This window comes from Puma concolor, chromosome B3, assembly GCF_028749965.1.
Source record: "Puma concolor isolate L17-30 chromosome B3, mPumCon1.1.hap2, whole genome shotgun sequence".
Classification (NCBI taxonomy): Eukaryota; Metazoa; Chordata; class Mammalia; order Carnivora; family Felidae; genus Puma; species Puma concolor.
In genome coordinates, this window is record NC_141672.1 from 146,262,910 (window position 1) to 146,284,001 (window position 21,092).

At 44.1% G+C, this 21,092-nt stretch overlaps 1 protein-coding gene across 3 annotated transcripts in view; it reads left to right on the forward strand.

The window, feature by feature from the left end:
- Positions 1-21,092, forward strand: part of ADAMTSL3 (ADAMTS like 3) — a 353,901-nt gene that overhangs the window by 136,335 nt on the left and 196,474 nt on the right. For 2 of the 3 annotated variants that reach the window (XM_086711720.1, XM_086711719.1), the window contains exons 6-7: positions 5,942-6,178; positions 19,363-19,489. In XM_086711720.1, coding sequence (XP_086567846.1) covers positions 5,942-6,178; positions 19,363-19,489 — 364 coding nt within the window. The remainder of the gene's footprint in view (positions 1-5,941; positions 6,179-19,362; positions 19,490-21,092) is intronic. The other variant, XM_086711721.1, reaches the window with a different exon arrangement.

Genomic DNA, 21,092 nt, shown 5'->3' on the forward strand with positions numbered 1-21,092 from the left:
GGAGGAGATTTAGGTAGCCTGCCCAAGGTCACAGAGCTGAATTAAACCCCAGGCAGTCCACCCCCAGGCTCTGGAGTGCCAGCGTTAAGCACTCTGCTACACCAGCCTGCCTCTTGGAAAGGAGCCTGAAAGGTCTTGAGCTTTGTTAGGGGATGGGATAACACTACGGACGGTGGTTTAAGACATGGCTGCTTTTCCCGACCCACAAACACATGACTGACTGGCAGGGGCGGTTGCCAGAACGTTCCCCTTTCAGACACCGTTACAGAAGCTGCAGGAGAGACCTCCTGAAGATTCACAGTCGGCCAGTGACAGAGATCAGGGAACAGCAGAGAAAGGACGAGGAGAAGCAGCTGAGGGAAGTCATGGAAATGAAGCCCTCCGTGGCATGGGCTTTCCACTTCAGTGGCCCAAGGGGTCCCCGGCACAGGGGAGGATCTGGCTTGATGCGGACAGACCCCGACAGCCGCGTTCCTGACTTGTGCCCACTTCAGTAGAAGATATCTGAGAACGACAGGCTCCAGGCGCTCGAAGATCGAATATCCTTTCGTTGTGAAGTGTGGATGCATTCGGCACACACATCAGAGGCCCTAGAAGGAGAGATTCCACTCCCCGTGTACAGGAACAGGAGGCATGGCCAGGAAATGAGGACCATGCTGCCCCCCCTGAAAAATCAGGCTGTGGTTCTGCGGCTCTCCCTGGCTTCGTTCTGTCAGGGAACATGGTGCTTTGGGCTGAGGGCCTGTAGGATTAGGGGAGCATCCCCTAATCCCAGCTACCTGCCGTCTTCAGAGATAACCCTCCAGTCGTGCTCAGCAAAGACCCTCACAGCCAGGGCCAGGCCCCTGGGGCCTCGGGAGAGAGTTTTCCTTATCAGGCGTATCCCAGAGCCAGTGGAGACTTTCCAAAGGAAGTCATATGCGTCAGCAAGGAGTTCTAACACTTGAATTTGACTACTCGTTTTTATATCAGGGTGTATGGTACCAAAGGCAATGCTGGGAGAGAGCCAAGGGAAAATACCTTTAAAAATGAGTCTATCATAATTGGGTGAGCGTGGTTTTGCAAGCATGAGCGCATTTTTCTGTGAGCGCAGATGGGGAGAAATGGTTAACTCTGCACCGTGGGGTCCCTGGTGGCTTTCTAGAAGAGGCAACATTTGATGTGACCCTCGAGAGACTCTTCATACTATGGGTCCTATGGATGGCTAATTCCTGGCGGTTTCCCCTGAGAGGTGTTCTTTGCTTTCTGTTGTCACAGCTCCTACCCCTGTCCATCGGCCATCTCACCGGCCCTCCTAAAATGCCGTGTTTTCTGTGCCAGTCCCCTCTGTGAATCCTTATTGCTTTTAATTCCCCTCACTTGCTTTCAGGGACCTCCGGAAACTGGTTAGACTTTTCCGTGTTGAGCTCTCGTCACTTCTACCCTCACTGGACAAGTCCGTTCCCTGTCCCTCATAGCCACTAAATGTATTTCTGCTGTTTCTCTGTCGCTTTTGTAGTTTCCCGCGTGTTGTCCCATTCACATCATGCCGTCCCTTAAATCTCATCTGAAATGTCATTTTTCCATGATGCGTCATTTGCTGACTGTGGCTTTTTTTTTTTTTTTTAATTTTTTTTTTTCAACGTTTATTTATTTTTGGGACAGAGAGAGACAGAGCATGAGCGGGGGAGGGGCAGAGAGAGAGGGAGACACAGAATCGGAAACAGGCTCCAGGCTCTGAGCCATCAGCCCAGAGCCCGACGCGGGGCTCGAACTCACGGACCGCGAGATCGTGACCTGGCTGAAGTCGGACGCTTAACTGACTGCGCCACCCAGGCGCCCCGACTGTGGCTTTTTATAATGGTCACTCGCAGTAATTTATTTCCGGGCTGGAAATTTTGGCATTGGTTATACAACAGGATCCCCAAATTTACCTCCTAGTACAGCTTGGATATGAAGACAAAATAAAATTTTAAAATTTGCTTACAACAGAAATCGCATGTCCCCTAAGTCCCTACTCACTGGTTATCCGGGAAGAATTACCTAAATATATAATCCAAATTAAAGCTTGGTTCCGTCCTATTATATAAATCATCCCCTAGGTAGTGGTCTATCTCTTTTGCATAAAAATGCTGTGTGTCTTAGGTAATCTCCCTGTCTTGGCATTTCTCCCTCAGTTGTCCATGAGAATGGTTTATGTATTTTCATAGCTTTAGGAGGGAGAAGAAATCTCTGTCTTTAGGGTGGTCCTCGAATGGGTGCTAGTTGTTACCCGTTTTGTCCTCCTTCCTCTCCTTCTTCCTCTTCTCCTCCTAATCTCTGTCTTCCTCCTCCTCCTTCTCCTTTTCTGTGCTTTTCAGTCTGGCTGCCTACTCCTGTTTGAGTCAAGTCTTCCCAATGTAGGATCTCTTCTTTACTTATTCCACTCAGTCAAGTTTTCATTTAACACTTGGACAACAATTTTATTGCTTTCATTGCAAAGCTGTACTTATGCATCTATAAATACAAACAATGCACCAGTGTATTTCATGCATGTGGATGCTACATCTCCAAGATTACAAGCTCTCTAAATGACAACGGTGGGTTATTGTTTTATGTTGTCCATGGCATGTAACATATACAAAACCCATAAAGTATACTTAATAAACGTGTTGTCTTAACTGATAGGGAGAAATGCTTCTTAGGGAAATCCCTAAGAATGTTTAGCATTCAAGCTTCCTGAAGGTCAGCTAAACTACTGAAGACACAAGAATCCCTACATTGTCTTGCACCAGGGCAGGGAACCCAGCTGAAGCCGACCAGACAGGCTTACTGTGGACACTGGAAGAATGCCAAGTAAAAGGAAGCATTTAATGTAAATCCTCAATGTCTCCCAAGATTACCAGAAAGTGGTATCATATAATGGAATGCTTGTTACGTTGGGAATCAGTCTCGGCCGTGTCATATTCTAGCTGTGTGTCTTTGGACTAGTGACCGAAGACTTCTTAGATCACAGTTTTCTCCATTTCTAAAATGAAGGAAATGATAATTCTGACCCACCTCCGTCAAAGGGTGGTGGTAAAGAAAGAATGTCAGTGATGATCCCTGATAAACTAGAGAGCGCGACGCAGATACAAGGGTGTCTTTCTTCATCAGGATCATCATTTGCCAGGAACGGAGGCCACTCTAATTAGCTCAAGAAAAATGGGATTCACTGGATGGATGTGCGGATATTTACTGGAATTTGGGTATCAGCACACCTTGAGGGCCTGGCGCCAGGAATCAGACAGTGAGAAACCCAGGTTATGTACTCCTGGTGAAATACCTGGTTTGTCAGCCTTCCTTCTTTTGTGTCTGGTGCATTCTTCTTTGCTGTGGGAACTGGCTGGCTTCACTTCAGCAGGCATCTCAGGAAAGAGAGGGCTAGCCCCGCCCCACAGCCATGGGAGTCCTCCGCTCTGGCTCTTCTGTTGCCATCCCAAATTCCTGGCCTGGACCAGGTGTTTGCCTCCGATAATCAGCTGTGGCCAAGGAGGCTGGGTCCCTTGTCCGAACCTGGTCACCCTTTCAGCAAGGACTAACTGTAGGCTGGCATCTTAGGCTGTCTGTTAATTAAGCCTTGTTAATTTGGGGAAACTTCATTGGTTTATGGTGTCGAAGGCAGTCAGGAGTCAGACAGCAAGAAATTTCAGTCCCTAAAACACGCTTGCCACACCAGTGAGCCTAATGCAAGGGAAATCATTTTCACTCTGCTCTCTTACACCCCTTGGCATGGGTTTCAAAGAGTCAGATACAGAGAAGACTGGCCATGGTTAGGGAGAAGGGAGGCTATATAATTTTATCAACTGATTATCTTCCCTGGGGCCAGCTAGAAAACACATTTCAAGAGAGAAAGGTCAACCGCGTCCAGTCTTCAGTTTGACTCTTCCATCCGTGTGACCTGTGTTAAGGTTTAATCTTGCTGAAACAATAAAAATGTGGATACTCTACATTCCAGGATTTTGGAATGATTCACAGCAAACTAATACAACCAAGCCCAGGGGAAGTTTATTTATTATATTTTATTTATTCCCTACCTACTTCCAAAAAGGATTTGAAGCAGATTATGAAGGCCAAAAGCATAAACACCGTAAGACACAGAAGTCAAGTAGTAAAAAGGGGAGAAATGAAAGAAGTCATATTTTAAGATCCTGCCTGATAATTTATTAATAACTGTTTGTAGAAAAAATAAAGTTAGGTTTCTACCTTATACCATCCATCAAAGGAAATTCCAGACGTAACAAAGAGTTAAATATCATTGCTAAACTAGAAAGGAACTAGAAACATGCATTTCAGTATTTATCTGTTCTTAGGCGGGGGGTGGGAAGCATTTCTGAACTCATGAATGAGGGAAGAAGATGTAGAGGGAAATATTAATAGAACTGACTACATGAAACATAGAGTTTCTTGACTTATAAAGCACCAAAACCAAAATTAAATGGGAAAAATATTTCCAGTGTAAGATGATGGAGTTGATAACCTCATTAGGAAAGTTGATAGTTTTATCTGTTAAAAATAATAAAAAGGCAAACATTCCACTAGATAAATGAAGGCGAGAAAACAAGAAATGTTTGAAGAATGAATACAAAAGGCAAATAAACATGAAAGCTATCAGACCTAAATAATGAGAGGAAATGCAAATTCAAGCAATGAAATGCTATTGAACACGGACGATTGGAAAATGTTTAGAAAATGGTAATATCCAAGCTGAGAAGAGAGACAGAGAAAAAGGGAATTTATGGATCCTGGTGATGATAAGGAGGGAAATTCCTGGAGGGCAGTTTGGCCATGTTTTGAAAAGCTCATGAAACACACCCTTTTTCTCAGAAATTTTATTTCCAGAAGTTTGTTTCTGGGGAATCATCAAGGATTTGTGTAAAGATTTAGGTACAAGAAACTTTGTTATTTATGTTTTTTTTTTCCATAAAAACTATTTGTCGAAAGTTTTTATAAGGGCCATTGATTACTTTTGTAACAAGAAAAAAATATATAAAATAATGCCTTTCTGTGTCTGTTCTTTTTTAGTTGGGAAATTAGTATAGGATTAATTAATTCCCATCAATTGGGAAGTTTATGCTCAGCTTTGAAGATTAAAGTAACATTTTTTCAGCCAGCATCTGGCTTTGGAAATAGCAGATGGGAGGGATTAGTAATTAAGTAAAAAGATTTCTGAGTCATCAAGCCTTGCCCAGACACTTTTTACTATTATTATGAGAGCTCCCTGGAGCATTTACTTAGAATTTCCTTGCTGTTGTTGTAGACAGAAATTGAAAAGGCTGTGTTTATCTTTCCATCGTAGATCCAGTTGAAGGCAGGCACCAGGTTCTAGAGAAGAGCAGTGACTGCCCACCCCCTGCCCCCTTCCCCCCAAAAGGGAAGAAAGGCACATGAATTAAACGACAATCACAACAAGCAGAAACAAAGAAACAAACACAAATTCTCACAAAACACAAGGCTTTGGGGGCCAGTTAAAGTAAGGGCCAAGTAATCCTTCATGCTGAAATGGTTCTTGAGGGCACGGATGATAATTAATGTTCCCTATAAAGACCTTGAGTCACCTGGAAGAATTAAAAGCGTTACGCGTCCCTTGTTTCAAGAAGAAGATGACCGTGTAACGCATTTAAAAACTTATACCCGAGGTGGTTAAAACAGAGCAAAATTTGGCATTTAAATATGATGGGCTTTAATTATTTGGGGGAAAAATACCTGGGTGGAAGAGTGATCAGAATAAATATTGTCTCCATTATCACGGAGCTCCTAGTAGAACTCCACGGCTATAGATTCGGTCTTGAATTCGAAAGGACAACGGAAGAAATGACGGGACTCCAAGGTGAGAGGCACACGGTGGGGTCTGGGCTCGTGAGACTTCTTGGAAACTTGTTCAGCCCCCTGTTGGCTTATCTCCCTGAGTGATGTGCACGTGGCCTTTCTTCTCTGCTTCCAGGACTGCCCTCCTGATGCAGAAGACTTCAGAGCCCAGCAGTGCTCCGCCTACAATGACGTCCAGTATCAGGGGCGTTATTATGAATGGCTTCCACGATACAACGATCCTGCTGCCCCCTGCGCGCTCAAGTGTCACGCACGGGGACAGAACTTGGTAGTGGAGCTGGCACCCAAGGTACTGGATGGAACTCGCTGCAACACGGACTCTCTGGACATGTGTATCAGCGGTATTTGCCAGGTAAGCCACACCTGCTGCCAGGAGGGGCCACGCCCACTCTCAAGACAGAGACTCGTTTCTTTACTTTTGTTCATGCAGGTGGAATAGCGTCTTTGATAATTTTCACGCAAAAAACATTTTAGAGAGGATTACTTGCCTTTAAATTATGTGGTACTTACTGAAAAGAGTGTAGACCTTGTCCACGTAGAATCAAAAGATTGCAATATATGACATCTTACAACTCCTCTAGGTCAGTGGTTTCTCCAACTAGAAAATGCGTCAGAATCACCCTGAAGAACTTGTTAAAACACAGGGTGCTGGGCCCCTGCCCAGAGTTTCTGAGCCAGTAGTTCTGGGCTGGAGACTGATAATTTGCATTTCTAATAAGTTCACAGGGAGATGCTGATGATGCTGGTCCAGGGATCCCATGTTGAGAACCTTTACCTTAGAAGGGTAACCTCGGTAGGTTCTTAGAGCCTTTTAACTCATTGTTTTCTTAAAGTTAATTTATTGTCAGGGCACCTGGAAGGCTCAGTCGGTTGAGCGTCCGACTTCAGCTCAGGTCATGATCTCATGGTCTGTGAGTTCGAGCCCCACGTCAGGCTCTGTGCTGACAGCTCAGAGCCTAGAGCCTGCTTCCCATTTTGTGTCTCCCTCTCTCTCAGCCCCTCCCCTGCTCATGCTCTGTCTCTCTCTCTCTCTCTCTCTCTCTCTCTCTCTCTCTGTCAAAAATAAATAAACATTAAAAAAATTTTTTTAAGTTAATTTATTGTCTTGGGTCTTTGGGAGCGTGATTTATCTCCTGCAAATTTAGCATGAATGCATTCCAGCAGGTTGTTCAGAGTAGAGTTTGCAAAGCTATGATGCATGGAACTGACACCTATCCCCTCCTCAGCTTCCAGGCTGTTCCCTTAATCTCTGGAAAAATATTTTAAAATAATGCTTGTGTAGTATTCCATCTACCCTATTATGTTTGTAACAAAAACAATATTAATAACAGCAAATGAGCAGCCTAACCACCCACCAAGTGTAGACACTACCAGCCCTCTCAGACATCACAGAGACGAACCATGATCTTGCTATTCAAAGTAGCTTCTCTTTCCTCCGTCCGCTTATCTAGAAATTGGCCTCTGCAAAATTTGGAGTCATTCTTGATTCTCCTCTTCCACCACACGCATCTCATCCATTGTCATTCTGCCTTCAATGTCTTTTTTGAGTCCGACATCCCTGCCTGCATGACTTCTTTCTTAGTCTAAGCCTCTGTCACCTCTGACCTCAGCTATCACCGGCCTTCTCTCCTGATCCCCCAGCTTCTACCACAGTCCCCCTCAGGTCCATTATCCACACAGCAGCCCAAGTGATTGCTTTGAAAGGTAAGACAGAGTTTCATTTTAAGAACTTGTCACTCACCAATTGAAATCCCTCAATGACTTATCATTGCATTGATGTTGAAATCCATGATCCTAAAAAAAAAAAAAAAAAAAAAAAAAAAGAAATCCATGATCCTGGCTTGCCTTTTTGTTAGGGAGTACATTTATTTTCACGAGAAATGTTGGCCTGTGGTTTTCTTGTAACATCTTTGTCTGGTTTTGGCATTCATGGTAATGCTATGCACATAGAATGAGTTAAAAAATACTCTCTCTTCTTCTATTTTCTGGAAGAGATTGTAGAGATTTGGTATAATTTCTTTCTTAAATTCTTGGTGGAATTCACCAATAAACCCATCTGTGTCTGGTGCTTTTTGCTTTAGAAGGCTATTAATTATCGATTAAATATCTTTAATAGATAGAGACTCATTCAGATTGTCTTTTTCTCCTTGTGTGAGTTTTGGCTGATTGTGTCTTTCAAGGAATTGGTCCGTGTTATCTAGGTTAACAAACTTGTAGGCAAAGAATTGTTTATAATATTCTTTATTATCTTTTAATTTTTTTCAAGTTTAGTTTTTTATTCTGAGAGAAAAACAGAGAGAGAGCAAGTGGGGGAGGGGCAGAGAAAGGGGGAGACAGAATCCCAAGCAGGCTCTGTACTGTCAGTGCAAAGCCCGATGCGGGAAACTCACAAACTGTGAGATCATGACCTGAGCTGAAATCAAGACTGGGATGCTTAACTGACTGCGCCACCCAAGCACCCCTCTTTATTATCTTTTCAATATCCATGAGATCTGTAGTGATGTCCCCTCTTACATTTCTTCCAAGAGTAATTTGTATCTTCTCTTTTTTCTTAGTTAGCCTCGTTAGAGATTTATGAATGTATTGATCTTTTTAAAAACCAACTTTTGGTTTCATTGATTTTCTTTATTGATTTCCTGTTTTCAATTTCACTGATTTCTGCCCCTAGTCTTTGTTATTTCTCTTCTTATGATTATTTTGGATTTAATTTGTTCTTCATCTAATTGCCTAAGGTGGAAGCTTAGATGACTGATTATAGATTTTTCTTTTTTTCTTATATATGCATGAAATGCTATAAATTTCCCTGTAAGCACTGCTTTTACTGCATCCCACATATTTTGGTAAATATTATTAATTTCATTTTCCTCAAAATATCTTAAAATTTCTCTTGATGTCTCCTTTGACTCATGTTGTTTAGAAGTAAGTTGTTTAATATCCAAGTATTTTAGAATTTTCCAGCTGTATTTCTGATAATTGATTTCTAGTTTAATTCCAATGTGGTCTGAGACTAGATGGTGTATGATTCCATTTTTTTTTTTTTTTAAGATTTGTTAAGGTGTGTTTTACGTTCCAGAATGTGGTCTGTCTTGGTGAATGTTCCATGTGAACTTAAGAAGAAAGTGTATCTTGTAGTTCTTAGAAATAGTCAAGAGATGGAGCACCTGGGTGGCTTAGTCGATTGAGCGGCCAACTTTGGCTCAGGTTATGATCTCACGATCCGTGAGTTCGAGCCCCGTGTCGGGCTCTGTGCTGACAGCTCAGAGCCTGGAGCCTATTTCAGATTCTGTGTCTCCCTCTCTCTGACCCTCCCCCGTTCATGCTCTGTCTCTCTCTGTCTCAAAAATAAATAAACGTTAAAAAAAATTTTTTTTAAATAAAAAAAAAAAGAAATAGTCAAGAGATATCAATTATATCCAGTTCTTTTGATGATGCTGTTGAGTTCAGCTGTGTTTTTACTGATTTCTCCCTGCTGGATCTGTGCATTTCGAATAGAGGGGTGTTGAATTCTCCTTACTCTAGTAGTGGATTCATCTATTTTTCCTTGCTGTTCTATCAGTTTTGCCTCATTTTTTTTTTTTTTTGACATTCTCTTGTTAGGCACGTACACATTAAGGATTGTTAATGTCTTATTGGAGTATTGATCCCTTTATCATTACATGAATGCCCCTCTTAAACCTGATAACTTCCCTTGCTCTGAAGTCTGCTCTGTCTGAAATTAATATTCTTTTTCCTGTTTTATTTTGTTTAATGTTAGAATGCCCTATCATTTGCCATTTAATTTATTTATGTCTTCAAAAGAGGGTTCTTGTAGACATTGGATAATTGGATCTTGTTTTTTTGATCCACTCTGACAGTCTTTTCTTTTAATTGGTACATTTAGATCCGTGGTGTTTAAAGTGATTATTAATATGGTTGGATTAATATATACCATGTTTGTTCCTGTTTTCTATTTGTTACTCCTGTTCTGTATTTCTATTTTTCCTCCACTGTTTTTCTTCATTTTACAGTTTTTGTTTTAAATTTTATTTTAGAGAGAGTGTGTGTGTGAGTGGGGGAGACAGGCAGAGGGAGACAGAGAGAGAATCTGACGTGGGGCTCAGTCTCACGACTGTGAGATCATGACCTGAGCCGAAATCAAGAGTCAGACGCTCATCTGACTGAAACACCCAGGAGCCCCATGCGTTTTGCAGTTTTAAATGAGCATTTTATGATTGAATTTTCTTTCCTTATTTGATACATCAGTTATAATTCTTTTTTTAGTAGTTACCCTATAGATTGTAGTATACATTTACAACTAATCCAAATTTACTTTCGAATAACGGTCGACTTCTTCACTATAACCAAAAAATTCTGATTCCTCCCTGCATCCCTTTTATCACTGCTGTCATTCATTTCACTAATGCATAAACACATACACACACACACACACACACACACACACACACACACACATATACATATACAAGCATACACAATTGAGCGCATTGTTGCTGTTACCATTTTGATAAACCATCATCTTTTAGACCTATTAACAATGAGAAGAACTAATGTTTTTATTTTACTTGCCTTTATGCATTCTCTGATGCACTTCCTTTCTTTATATAGATCCAGTATTCTGACCTATATCATTTTCATACTCTGAAGAATTAGGTCTGCCAGCAAAAAAAAAAAAAATTCCCTCGGTTTTTGTTTGCCCGAGGAAGTCTTTATTTCTCTTTCACTTTTAAAGGATAATTTCCTAGGGTACAGAATTCCAGCTGGGTGTTTTTGTTCTCTCAGCACTTGAAGTCTGTCCCTGCACTGTCTTCGTGCTTGCATGTTTTCTAAGGGTAAGTCAGATGTAGTTCTTATCTTTGCTCCTCTGTAGGTAAGGTGTTTTATTCCCTCTGGCTTCTTTCGAGACTCTTTCTTCATCTTTGATTTTTTTCTTTTTTGCAATTTGAATACGATGCGCCTGTGTGTAGTGTTCTTTTGCCAGTTGTCTTTCTGGGTGTGCGTTGAGCCTCCCGGAACCGTGATTTTGTGTCTGACGTTACTTTGGGGGAAATTCTCAGTCATGAGTGCTTGAAATACTTCTTCTGTTCCTTTCTCTCTGCTCCTTCTGGTATTCCCACTATGCTCCTGCCACACCTTTTGTAATTGTCCCACAGTCCTTGGATGCTCTGGTTTTTATTTTTTCAGTCTTTTTTCTTTTCGCTTTTTTATTTGGGACGCTTCCACTGACCTCTCCTCTAGCTCAGAGACTCCACTCTTCTCCCTTTTGTGCTGCTTTTCCAATTCTGCCAAAGGGGCAGAAAGCTCCTACACATGTTGTCCCTACCTCCTTCTACCTTTGCTCCTGGCTGCTCTTATTATCTTCATGGTGTCAGCTTAATATCACTTCCTTAAGAGGTCCGCAGGGATTACTCTACCTAAATTAGTCCTCCTTTTCTATTTTGATACCTTTTAATTGCACTGATACTGTTCCATAAGTACACATTTATTTGTGTGATCATTTGATCCTGATATTCTTCCACACCAGAATGTAAGTCCTTTGGGGACAGGAGTCACATGTGTCGTGCTTTCTGCCATGCCCCACAATGCCTATGCTGTCTGGCCTCTGCTGAATGAATGAGTTTTATCTACGTGCAAATTCAGACGTTATTCATATATCTCGGTCTCTCTCCTTTATTTCTCTCTCAGTTTTCAATCCTGCATTTCTAGCTCAGTTTGAAGTCCATTGTTGGAGATTCCACAGATTCCTTCGATTCAGATGCCCCCTCCTCTGCTCCACAGGAACTAGTATTGTTCTTCCCAGATCTACTAGTTATCCTAACTGCTATGCCCACTCGTTTCTGTTTCTGGCTCCACAGTTCTCAACCTTGCCTTCCCGAATTCATATTTGAGTTAATGTATTTGCTCACGTGTGCTCTCTATCCTGCTACTTCTATTAGGTATCTCACGTTTTACTGTTTTTTCCCCCTTTCCCCTTTTTACCCCTCCAGTTCACTTTTGGGCTCTTTCTCTAAATGCTGAGAAGCTAATCCCTCATCAGCAGAATTATGCTTTTTCATTTTCCAAGTTTTTGACAATGAGTATGTGTTGCTTTCATAATTAAAAAGAATTGTTATTAAAAGTAATTTAGCTTGAGCTGAAGAATACTCTGGACAAGGTAACGTTTTGACATTGAGGTCTTGAAAAGTTGAGCAGTACTTACATAAACCGAGGTGAGAAAGGAAATCACAAGCAGAGTGAATAGCACTGGAGAGATATAATAATAGTAGGTATATTGAAGGACCAGTGACTCAGTCTGTAGAGTTGAGGTGGAAAATACCTGTGCAACAATGCTAAAAGTTGAGGTTATGGGCATCGGTGGAAACCAGTCATTAACATTCTGAAAGTTACAATAGGAGTCAATGAAGAATCTCACAAGGAGTAGCTCAGTTGGGATTGTCTTTAGAAAGGTCACTCAAGTGGCCACATGGCAGATTATTTGGAGAGGGCACGGTCTGGCCAAACAACAGGAGGTCAAGTGTGGGATAACCGGAGCTTAGGGTAATCCAGAGGGAGGCTGAATGGAGAGGATACGGCGAATTGTAAAGACTAACGAAGGAATCTTTTCGGACTGGGTGTGTTACTGGATGTGGGGAATGAGAGGGAAGCTTAGCAAGATGTCTGGATTTCTGACAGGATGATGAAGTAGATGATGAGGCCATTCCTCAAGACAGAAAATATTGGGTGATATATGAATTTAGAGCTTAGGAGAGAATTCCAAATGAGAAACATAGATCTGGGAGTCTGTGGGTCACAGGGTTAAAGCTCATGTATGTCCTTGGAGTCTGAATAAGAGAAGCAGGTTTCCAATGACGGAGTCCTGGCCGCCTCATTTTAGGAGGAAGCCTTGGAAGGGGTACACTTGATGGGGTAGAATTTCTTTGTAAGTTTTGGGTGGTTGAGTGTTTAAGAAGAAAAGTTAGCAGCGTCCAATACGTATTCTCAGAGATATCAAGAGAGATAAGGACAGAGAGATGCTTGCTTCATTTGGACCAGACAGATACATACTGGTGATCTCAGCTTGGGGGAAGGGGGGGTCTCAGTGACACGGTTGGAGTCGACACTGGTGGCAGAATGTGCTCATTTACTGTGGCCGCTTACCATAGCTGAGCCTTGGTCTTTTCAGTATGAAAGAGGAGGTATTATTCTCGATGTAGGTCCTATTTTAAACTCGTTCCTTCACAAACACATTCCAGGAGCCCAGCCCAGAAACAGTCAGGCAGGAGGCCTGCAGTCAGCACAGGCTGCCTCTCCCTGCCTCCCCCCTCGGGCTCACTGACCAAGGCCCCCTCTTCATATTCGTTGTCTCAGATGCATAGTTTGCTCCAGTGATTTCCCAGGCTTGTAGGGGCCTGCAGGAGAAATGTGATTTTCGACACAGAATTAGTTCCATCTTCAAAGCGTGCTTCCCATCACGTTTTTGTGATGCTGATGGGGAAGCGGATTCCTCAGGATACCCTGGTTGCCCAAAGCTGAGTGCTCTTTCGGCAAGGCTATTTGGAAGAAAAGGATTGTATGCAGTCTCTTCAGAAGTGACTGAGACACTCTCAGGAGAATTCAGATCTTTCCCTCAACAGGATAAAGTTGACCCGCATTCCCTTTCTTGGACGATGTGGCCATGGCCTTCAGTGATAGCTAGGACCAGAGAGAAGAAACTGTGTGTGTGATTCGTGCCGCTTGCCTGAGGATAAGCAGACTGAGCCCTGATGTTTCCTTGGCACGGACTACAAATAACCTGTACGAGTGTGTTTACAGCGGGCTCATTTAAATGAGCACATCACTGTGCTCCTGGGAACAACCTGTTGGGAATCTGAGCCCCACAGACAGCGGGAGACAACTACGCTCCCTGAGTGAAATTACCTTCCGTTTTGCAGGTCTGAATTTTATGGGAAACGGGACCTGGTTCCAACCAGTCTGACTTACCGTTCATGTTTATTGAATTCCCTGACAGCTGGGTGGATGAAGAAACCACTTGTAGTTACAGTGAAACTAATAGCCACGAACATTCACTGGGTTCTTGATAGGCATCGTCTAAAGCACTTGGCTGTGTCAGCTCGTCACACGTATGAGGCGGGTAGTCATTAGCCCCACTTGGTTCGCGAGGAAACTGGGTGTAAGGGGGTTAATGAACTTCCCCCAGGTTGCATAGCTGGAAATGGGGACAGCTAGACTTGGACCCATGCACCGAATTCCAGAATCTGTTTCCTTAACCGTCGCACTATACTGGTGGTATTTGTACTTTTTGTATTGCCCAAAGTGTAGCTGAAGTTTGTAACTGGAAATAAGATGTGGTCTGGTAAAGGATGGCCGGCACAACAGGGGCTTATGTGCAGACAGCAGTCACGTGTAGACAGACTCAAGTATCTCCCCACCTGTCCCAGACAGAAAGTAATCGGGTGGAGTCATGCTGAGCACGAGGGCTGTTGAGACCTGGAGAATTGCTCCTTGTGAAGGGGGCAGCTACGTATAAACACACCAGAGTCTGTTTGTCAACAGGAGCCAGAAATCTGGATTAAAAAAATTTTTTTTGGATGTTTTTATTTATTTTTGAGAGAGAACAAGACAGGGACAGAGAGAGAGGGAGACACAGAATCCGAAGCAGGCTCCAGGTTCTGAGCTGTCAGCACAGAGCCCTACGTGGGCCTCGAACTCACGAACCGTGAGATCGTCAGACGCTTAACCAACTGAACCACCCACATACCCCTAGAAGTCTGGATTTTAGTGTGAAATGTCCAATTTGAAATAACACCTTGCTGTTAATGACCTTCCTGTGTCCATTAATGGTTAAATTGTAAAGACCTTCCTCTTTACAACACTGGCTAGGCTTTCCTGCAGTAACTAACAGCCGCCGAAGCTGAGTGTCTTACAACAATGGAAGATGACTTCTTGTTAATGTGCCCTGTCTGACACAGGGTCCACGGGGTTCTCTGCTCTTGGAACATCCCAGTGATCAGACTGAGGGGGGCTCTATTAGAACACAGGTGTTACGGGGCGCCTGGGTGGTGCAGTCGGTTAAGCATCCGGCTTCAGCCAGGTCACGATCTCGTGGTCCGTGAGTTCGAGCCCCGTGTCGGGCTCTGGGCTGATGGCTCGGAGCCTGGAGCCTGTTTCCGATTCTGTGTCTCCCTCTCTCTCTGCCCCTCCCCCGTTCATGCTCTGTCTCTCTCTGTCCCAAAAATAAATAAAAATGTTGAAAAAAAAATTTTAGAACACAGGTGTTACATAATAACTATAGTAGTAAGAAGGGGAGCATGTGACTCATTCACTGACCCTTAAAGCTTCTCACAGAAGTGACACCAGCACTTAGACTCCTATTTGATTGGCCCAAGACAGTCAAGACCACACTCACCTTCTAAGGGGGTGGGAAGTACCATGGGCTGAAGGAGAAGTCCCATATTTTAGAATATCTCTAATGACTACTGTAGCTCCATGCACTCTGGTTTTCTAGGCAGGAATCTAGAAGTTTTTCTAAGGTAGAATCCAGTTGTCGGGGGTCTCAAACAGAAGTTGACTCAAAAAATTGGCCCTTGAAAGAGTAAATTAGACTCACCTAAAAAGATTCAGATGTGGCTTCATATGGAGGAATGCCGCTTAATTCCAATACTGTCTTCTTTTAGTTGGTTAGGAAGTCATGTGCAGAAACTGTGAAATAATCCTTAGCTGATGTGATGATTTATGTAGGAGAATTTCTCCGTGGAAGCGCTGCTCATATACTTTAAATATTTGTTTAAATAAGATATCTTGTGTAATTTGTCTCATTAACTGCACTGTAGGATATGAATCTTGTCTTGTTAAATTATTCCCCGTGGTGCCTGGCTCTACAAAAGTTGGTTATTTAGTAGATGTTAATTTATTGATATGTTTTCTCAGTTAGTGGTTTTTTTAAATCATTACGATTAGAGTTCTTGACCTCAGGAGATGTCACCGAGGTTGAAAACACCCCAGGCAGTTTTTTTTTTGTTTTGTTTTGTTTTGTTTTTTTTTTTTTTCAATGTTTATTTATTTTTGGGACAGAGAGAGACAGAGCATGAACGGGGGAGGGACAGAGAGAGAGGGAGACACAGAATCGGAAACAGGCTCCAGGCTCCGAGCCATCAGCCCAGAGCCTGACGCGGGGCTCGAACTCACGGACCGCGAGATCGTGACCTGGCTGAAGTCGGACGCTTAACCGACTGCGCCACCCAGGCGCCCCTCAGGCAGTTTTTCAAAAGTTGCTTATTATTGGTTCGGATGAGATCTGAGAGACCGAATTTAGTAGTCCCTTCTTTTTTTTCTTAAAATAATTTTGTTTTTAAAATTTTTGAGAGAGACAGTGAGCAGAGGAGTGGCAGAGAGAGAGCGAGATCCAGAATCCAAAGCAGGCTCCAGGCTCTGAGCTGTCAGCACAGAGGCCTACGCGGGGCTCGAACTCACAAACCACGAGATCATGACCTGAACTGAAGTCGGACGCTTAACGGACTGAGCCACCCAGGCGCCCCAGTAGTCCCTTACTTTCAGGGGCAGTTCTGACTTATACCCCATGAATCATAAGGCAACCAGACTTTCTTTTCAGGTATTTTTTTTTTTCTGTGATGTTTTCACATGCTTTTTTTTTGGCTGTAAGTTTTGGATGAACTGTCACTTGAAAGAAAATTCTAAAACGAATGTAAGTGCTCAGGGAGGTACTTGCTTGCCTAAGATCTTACAAGGCGCTAAACACTCTTCAAAACAAGCCCATCCTAGCTCCTAAACCCACACCCTTTCTGGATGACCAGATAGAGAGTGGTGGTCATTCTCATGAAATGCAGGGTGCTCAGGGACATGAATTGTGAGGACAGAGCTTGGCTCGGAAACAGTGTTTCTATAACTTCATGGTAGAATTATTCCCCTTGGAGAACGTTGCATGAACACAAGTTACTCATTGATTGAATCCCAACCACGCAAGTGCGTTTCCAAAATCAATCACCCTTAATTCATTCCACATGTACTTGTAAATATTCATATAATTGCCTGTGTGACTCAGTTCTTTGTGGTCCGTCTGCCGGTGTAAAGATGGGGAAGGTGTGGCATGGTGTGAAGATTCTGGGATCAGTCGACCTGGTTTTCAGGCTCTTCCTGATGATGCTATTTACCAGCTGTGTGATACTGAAAGGCCAGTTGACCTCAGTAACATTCAGATGCCTTATTTGGAAAATAGGGGTAGAAGACATCACCCGAGTCATCAGGTTGCTGTCAAGATTTAATGAAATAATACGCGTACGGTGCTTGGCATGATGCCGGACATGTGGCAGGCATTCGATAAAAATCAAATATTACCATCATTCTTTCATTATTAGCCTGAGAAAATCATCTAATCAGGATGAGAGGATCTCAACAGTCTTTGGAGTTAGCTACTCCTCAGATAATTTAATCCCCGCACCAGTTTTCCCATCCTGCCTAGCTCCCAGTTGAATACCTGTTCTTGGAGAACCCTGGCTCCTCAAACCTTCCGATATTGAACTAAACTTAGGCTTAAACCTGTAGCTTTCACCGTTTGGAAACACAAAGAACAGATGTAAACCCTTGCCTCATGACAGCCCTTTGTGAATTTAAAAATATCTTTAATCATGGGCTTTTCCTTAAACTTCCTTGGAACTTTTCCTACCTCTCCCTGAAACTTTTATTTGATCTTTCTCCTTCCCTTCAGCACCGAAACTTTGGGAGGAATCATCCATATATGTGGTTTCAACTCCCTCCAGTTTTATTTTGTCTTCAACACCTCGGATACAGTGTCTGATTCAGCAGCTCCCCATGCTGGCGGCAGGGGGGTGGGGGGCGACATGCCCAGGAGTCAAAACGAAATGAAAACCAGAGAAATGATAGAAGGGACCCTTTTTTATTGAGCCTTTTGAAATGTTCTAATCCCTGTACTGAGAGTTTGTACATACATTTTCTCATTGTATCCTTACCAGACCCTATGTGAAGTATGTATTATTATTTGTATATTACTACTCATTTATTTTTTATTTTTATTTTTTTATTCTTGAGAGAGAGAGGGAGGGGCAGAGAGAGAGAGAGAGAGAGAGAGAGAGAGAGGGAGAGGGAGAGAGAGCAATTCCCAAACAGGCTCCACACTCAGCACAGAGCCTGATATGGGGCTTGATCCCATGACCCTGGGGATCATGACCTGAGCCGAAATCAAAAGTCGGACGTTCAAATGACTGAGCCACCCAGACGTCCCTCTTATCTCTATATTACTCTTGAGGAAAATGGGTCTCTTGAGAGTTTGAATTGTTGGTCATCCCGCATCTTGAAAGCATTGGTGGGGCTGGGCAGGGAGCTGTCTGCCTCCAGAGCCCCTGCATAAACACCAGGTATAGAAATACAAATAAAGTTGAGTGAGTGTAAGGAGGGTAGAGATAAAATCGCTCACTAGGTAATATCAGTGGGCACATACTATGTAGAAGATGTATCTGTAAAATAAAAAGAGACGTGGCATAGCCCTTCGCCTCATATACAGAAGCTCACAATCGGGTAAAGCCCCACACATGCACGCACACACAGATTGCTCACAAAAATAATAAGTCACAATTATGAGTAAAGACTAAAAGGTAGCAGTATAGGCATATGCAGTGAGACATCTCTCCCATTCATTCCTTTCTTGCATTTAAAAATGGTTTATAGGGGCGCCTGGGTGGCTCAGTCAGTTAAGCCTCTGACTTCGGCTCAGGTCACAATCTCAAGGTTTGTTGAGTTCAAGCCCAGTGTCGGGCTCTGTGCTGACAGCTCACAGCCTGGGGCCCGCTTCGGATTCTGTCTCCCCTGTTCTCTCTGCCTCTCCCATGCTCACACTCTGTCTCTCTCTCTCTCTCTCAAAAATAAAGAAACATTAAAATAAATAAATAAAAATGGTTTATAAAGATACGTACGTAGGTATAACGGCAGAGGAAGGACCCAAGGTGTGGGTATAAGTAGCGATAAACAGAAGGAGATGTAAAGATATACAACAGAGCGATGGGTATGTATTGATGTTGAGATAGTGTGGAAATGGAGATAAGAACAAAGAAAAAAGTGTTTAAAGCAAAACGGTGGCCCAGAAGGATATAGCGGACTTCAGGATGGCAGTCGTTTTGGGGAGAAAAGGAGAGAAAAGGACCAGAGTAGGGTCAGAGGAGAGAGGGGAGGGGTGGGGAGCCCGGTACCCAGCGGAAACAGTATCAATAGCGTTCCGTTCAGTTTATATACGTACAAGTTTATGACTCAAATTAAAAATATACATAAAAAAAAAGAGTAACAATGTGCAGGGAGGGGCCGCGTCGGTTCCCCCCTTTCCATTAGATGGGGGGCGCGTAAGAGCCCCCCCCCCCCAGCCCCCCAAGCGATATCCTGCAAGGCTTTACGGCTTGCATAGTTTGCAAACTCTGTCCTCGTGGAAGAGAGCCCCCTCCTGAATCCAGGAAGGCTCCCACCGGGAGGATGCTTCTGGAAGTGTCTAGAGCTGCAGCCCCGCGTTCTCACGCTCCCGTCGCCCGCTTCTGTCCGCAGGCGGTGGGCTGCGACCGGCACCTGGGGAGCGGCGCCCGCGAGGACAGCTGCGGCGTGTGCGCCGGCAATGGCTCCACCTGCAGGCTCGTGCGGGGACAGTCCAAGGCGCACGTTTCTCCGGAGAAAAGTAGGTCTGACCCCCGCGCCGCTGCACCGCCCCTTGCTGGACACCTTTTCCTATCGCTGAGCTGCTTCGGTGCAGAGCGCTTCCGACCCGTGCTCCGCAAGTCCCATTTCTTCCGGAAGGTGTCTGTCACATTCTCGGTTCGGTGAACTTCTCTGAGACCCCCCGTTTCTTTGAATCTTTACCGAGACAGGTGTTTTTTTTTTTTTTCAAGATTTGCCATTGTTTTAAGGTAAAGCATGAAGTAGTAATTTTTTTATTTGCCTCCCATGCTTGCTAACAAGGTAGAGAACACCGCCTTGTATTTCTTACCCCATCTTTCCAGACCCTCTCCTCTTTCAATGAACCACAGAAGTCACCTGTGCGTTTTTCCGGTTGGATGTTGGTCTTTTCCGCCAGGGTTTGTTACGTCACGAGTATGAACCGCTTGCGTGTTAACTTTCAATTTTTGGTGATCCCTATTTTATTTTATTTTTATATTAAATATAATTTATTGTCACATTGGTTTCCGTACAACATCCAGTGCTCATCCCAACAGGTGCCCTCCTCCGTGCCCATCACGCACTTCCGTGACACCTATTTTAAATATTGGCTTCGGTTTGTCGTTTGGCTTTCAATATTGTTTGTGTTTTTAGGATCGATAGTTTCTAATTTTACATCCTCAGAAATTTTCATTTTTTTTTTTTTTTTTAATCTCAGTGATGTCTGCCTTTTGTAATCCCACGATTTGGGGGTCAGTAAGCATTTTGGGTAAAGGGCCAGGTAGGGTTTTAGGGCTCGGCAGGCCGTATATGTTCTGTCTCAACTACTTAGCACTGCTGTTGCAGCCCCCCCCCCCGCCACCCCCAGACAATGCCGAAGCACAGAGCAGGGCTGTGTTCCGATAAAGCTTTAAGTGCAGGGGTATCAGTTCAAGCTAGACTTGCTGTAGAAGTCAGCCATGGAAACTGGGCATAGCAAGAAGTACCCCAAGGCCCAAAGATGACCATGGCAGCAAGCGACAGTGATGGGAAAGGGCCCGAGGCCGAGTGGCCTGCCACCTGTTACTGACCGCAGGAGGTGGGGAAGCCGGCGCCTTGAAGGAGGTGCGGCTGGTGACCCACGGGCCAGTCTGTTACATCCCTGCCTCCTTAGAGCGCATCCCGGCGGAGAAGAGGTTCCGCCAGACAAGCTGGTGCCGAAGCAAGTGAAAGCTTTGAGGGCGGAGGCCACTCTTCTGATGCCAGAGAGACGCTAAAGCCGGACTGCTCGGCCAGTGTGCATCCAGGGACCTCAGCCCTGAACGTACTAGCAAGGACCCTTCCCAGAATGCCACGCGCAAGAATTGCTGGTCGCCCTGGACAGCCCCCATCGTGGGTGCCGTTATCCTAGGTTTCCCGCATCTTATTACAGGTCAGAAAGCAGACCCTCTGGAGGGGACCTTGTTGAAGTCTGGAGGGGTAACCCTTCCACCCCCCTCAGCGGTGACTGTTTCGGAGGCCGCAGTGATGTCCTCCTCTCAGATCCTGCTGGGTGTGTTCTTCCTGCTTTGGCACCCACGTGGTGGGACAGCCATCCAGCCCAGGCCTGGGGCCACGCCCTCCACCTCCCAGAGCCTTCCTCCCAG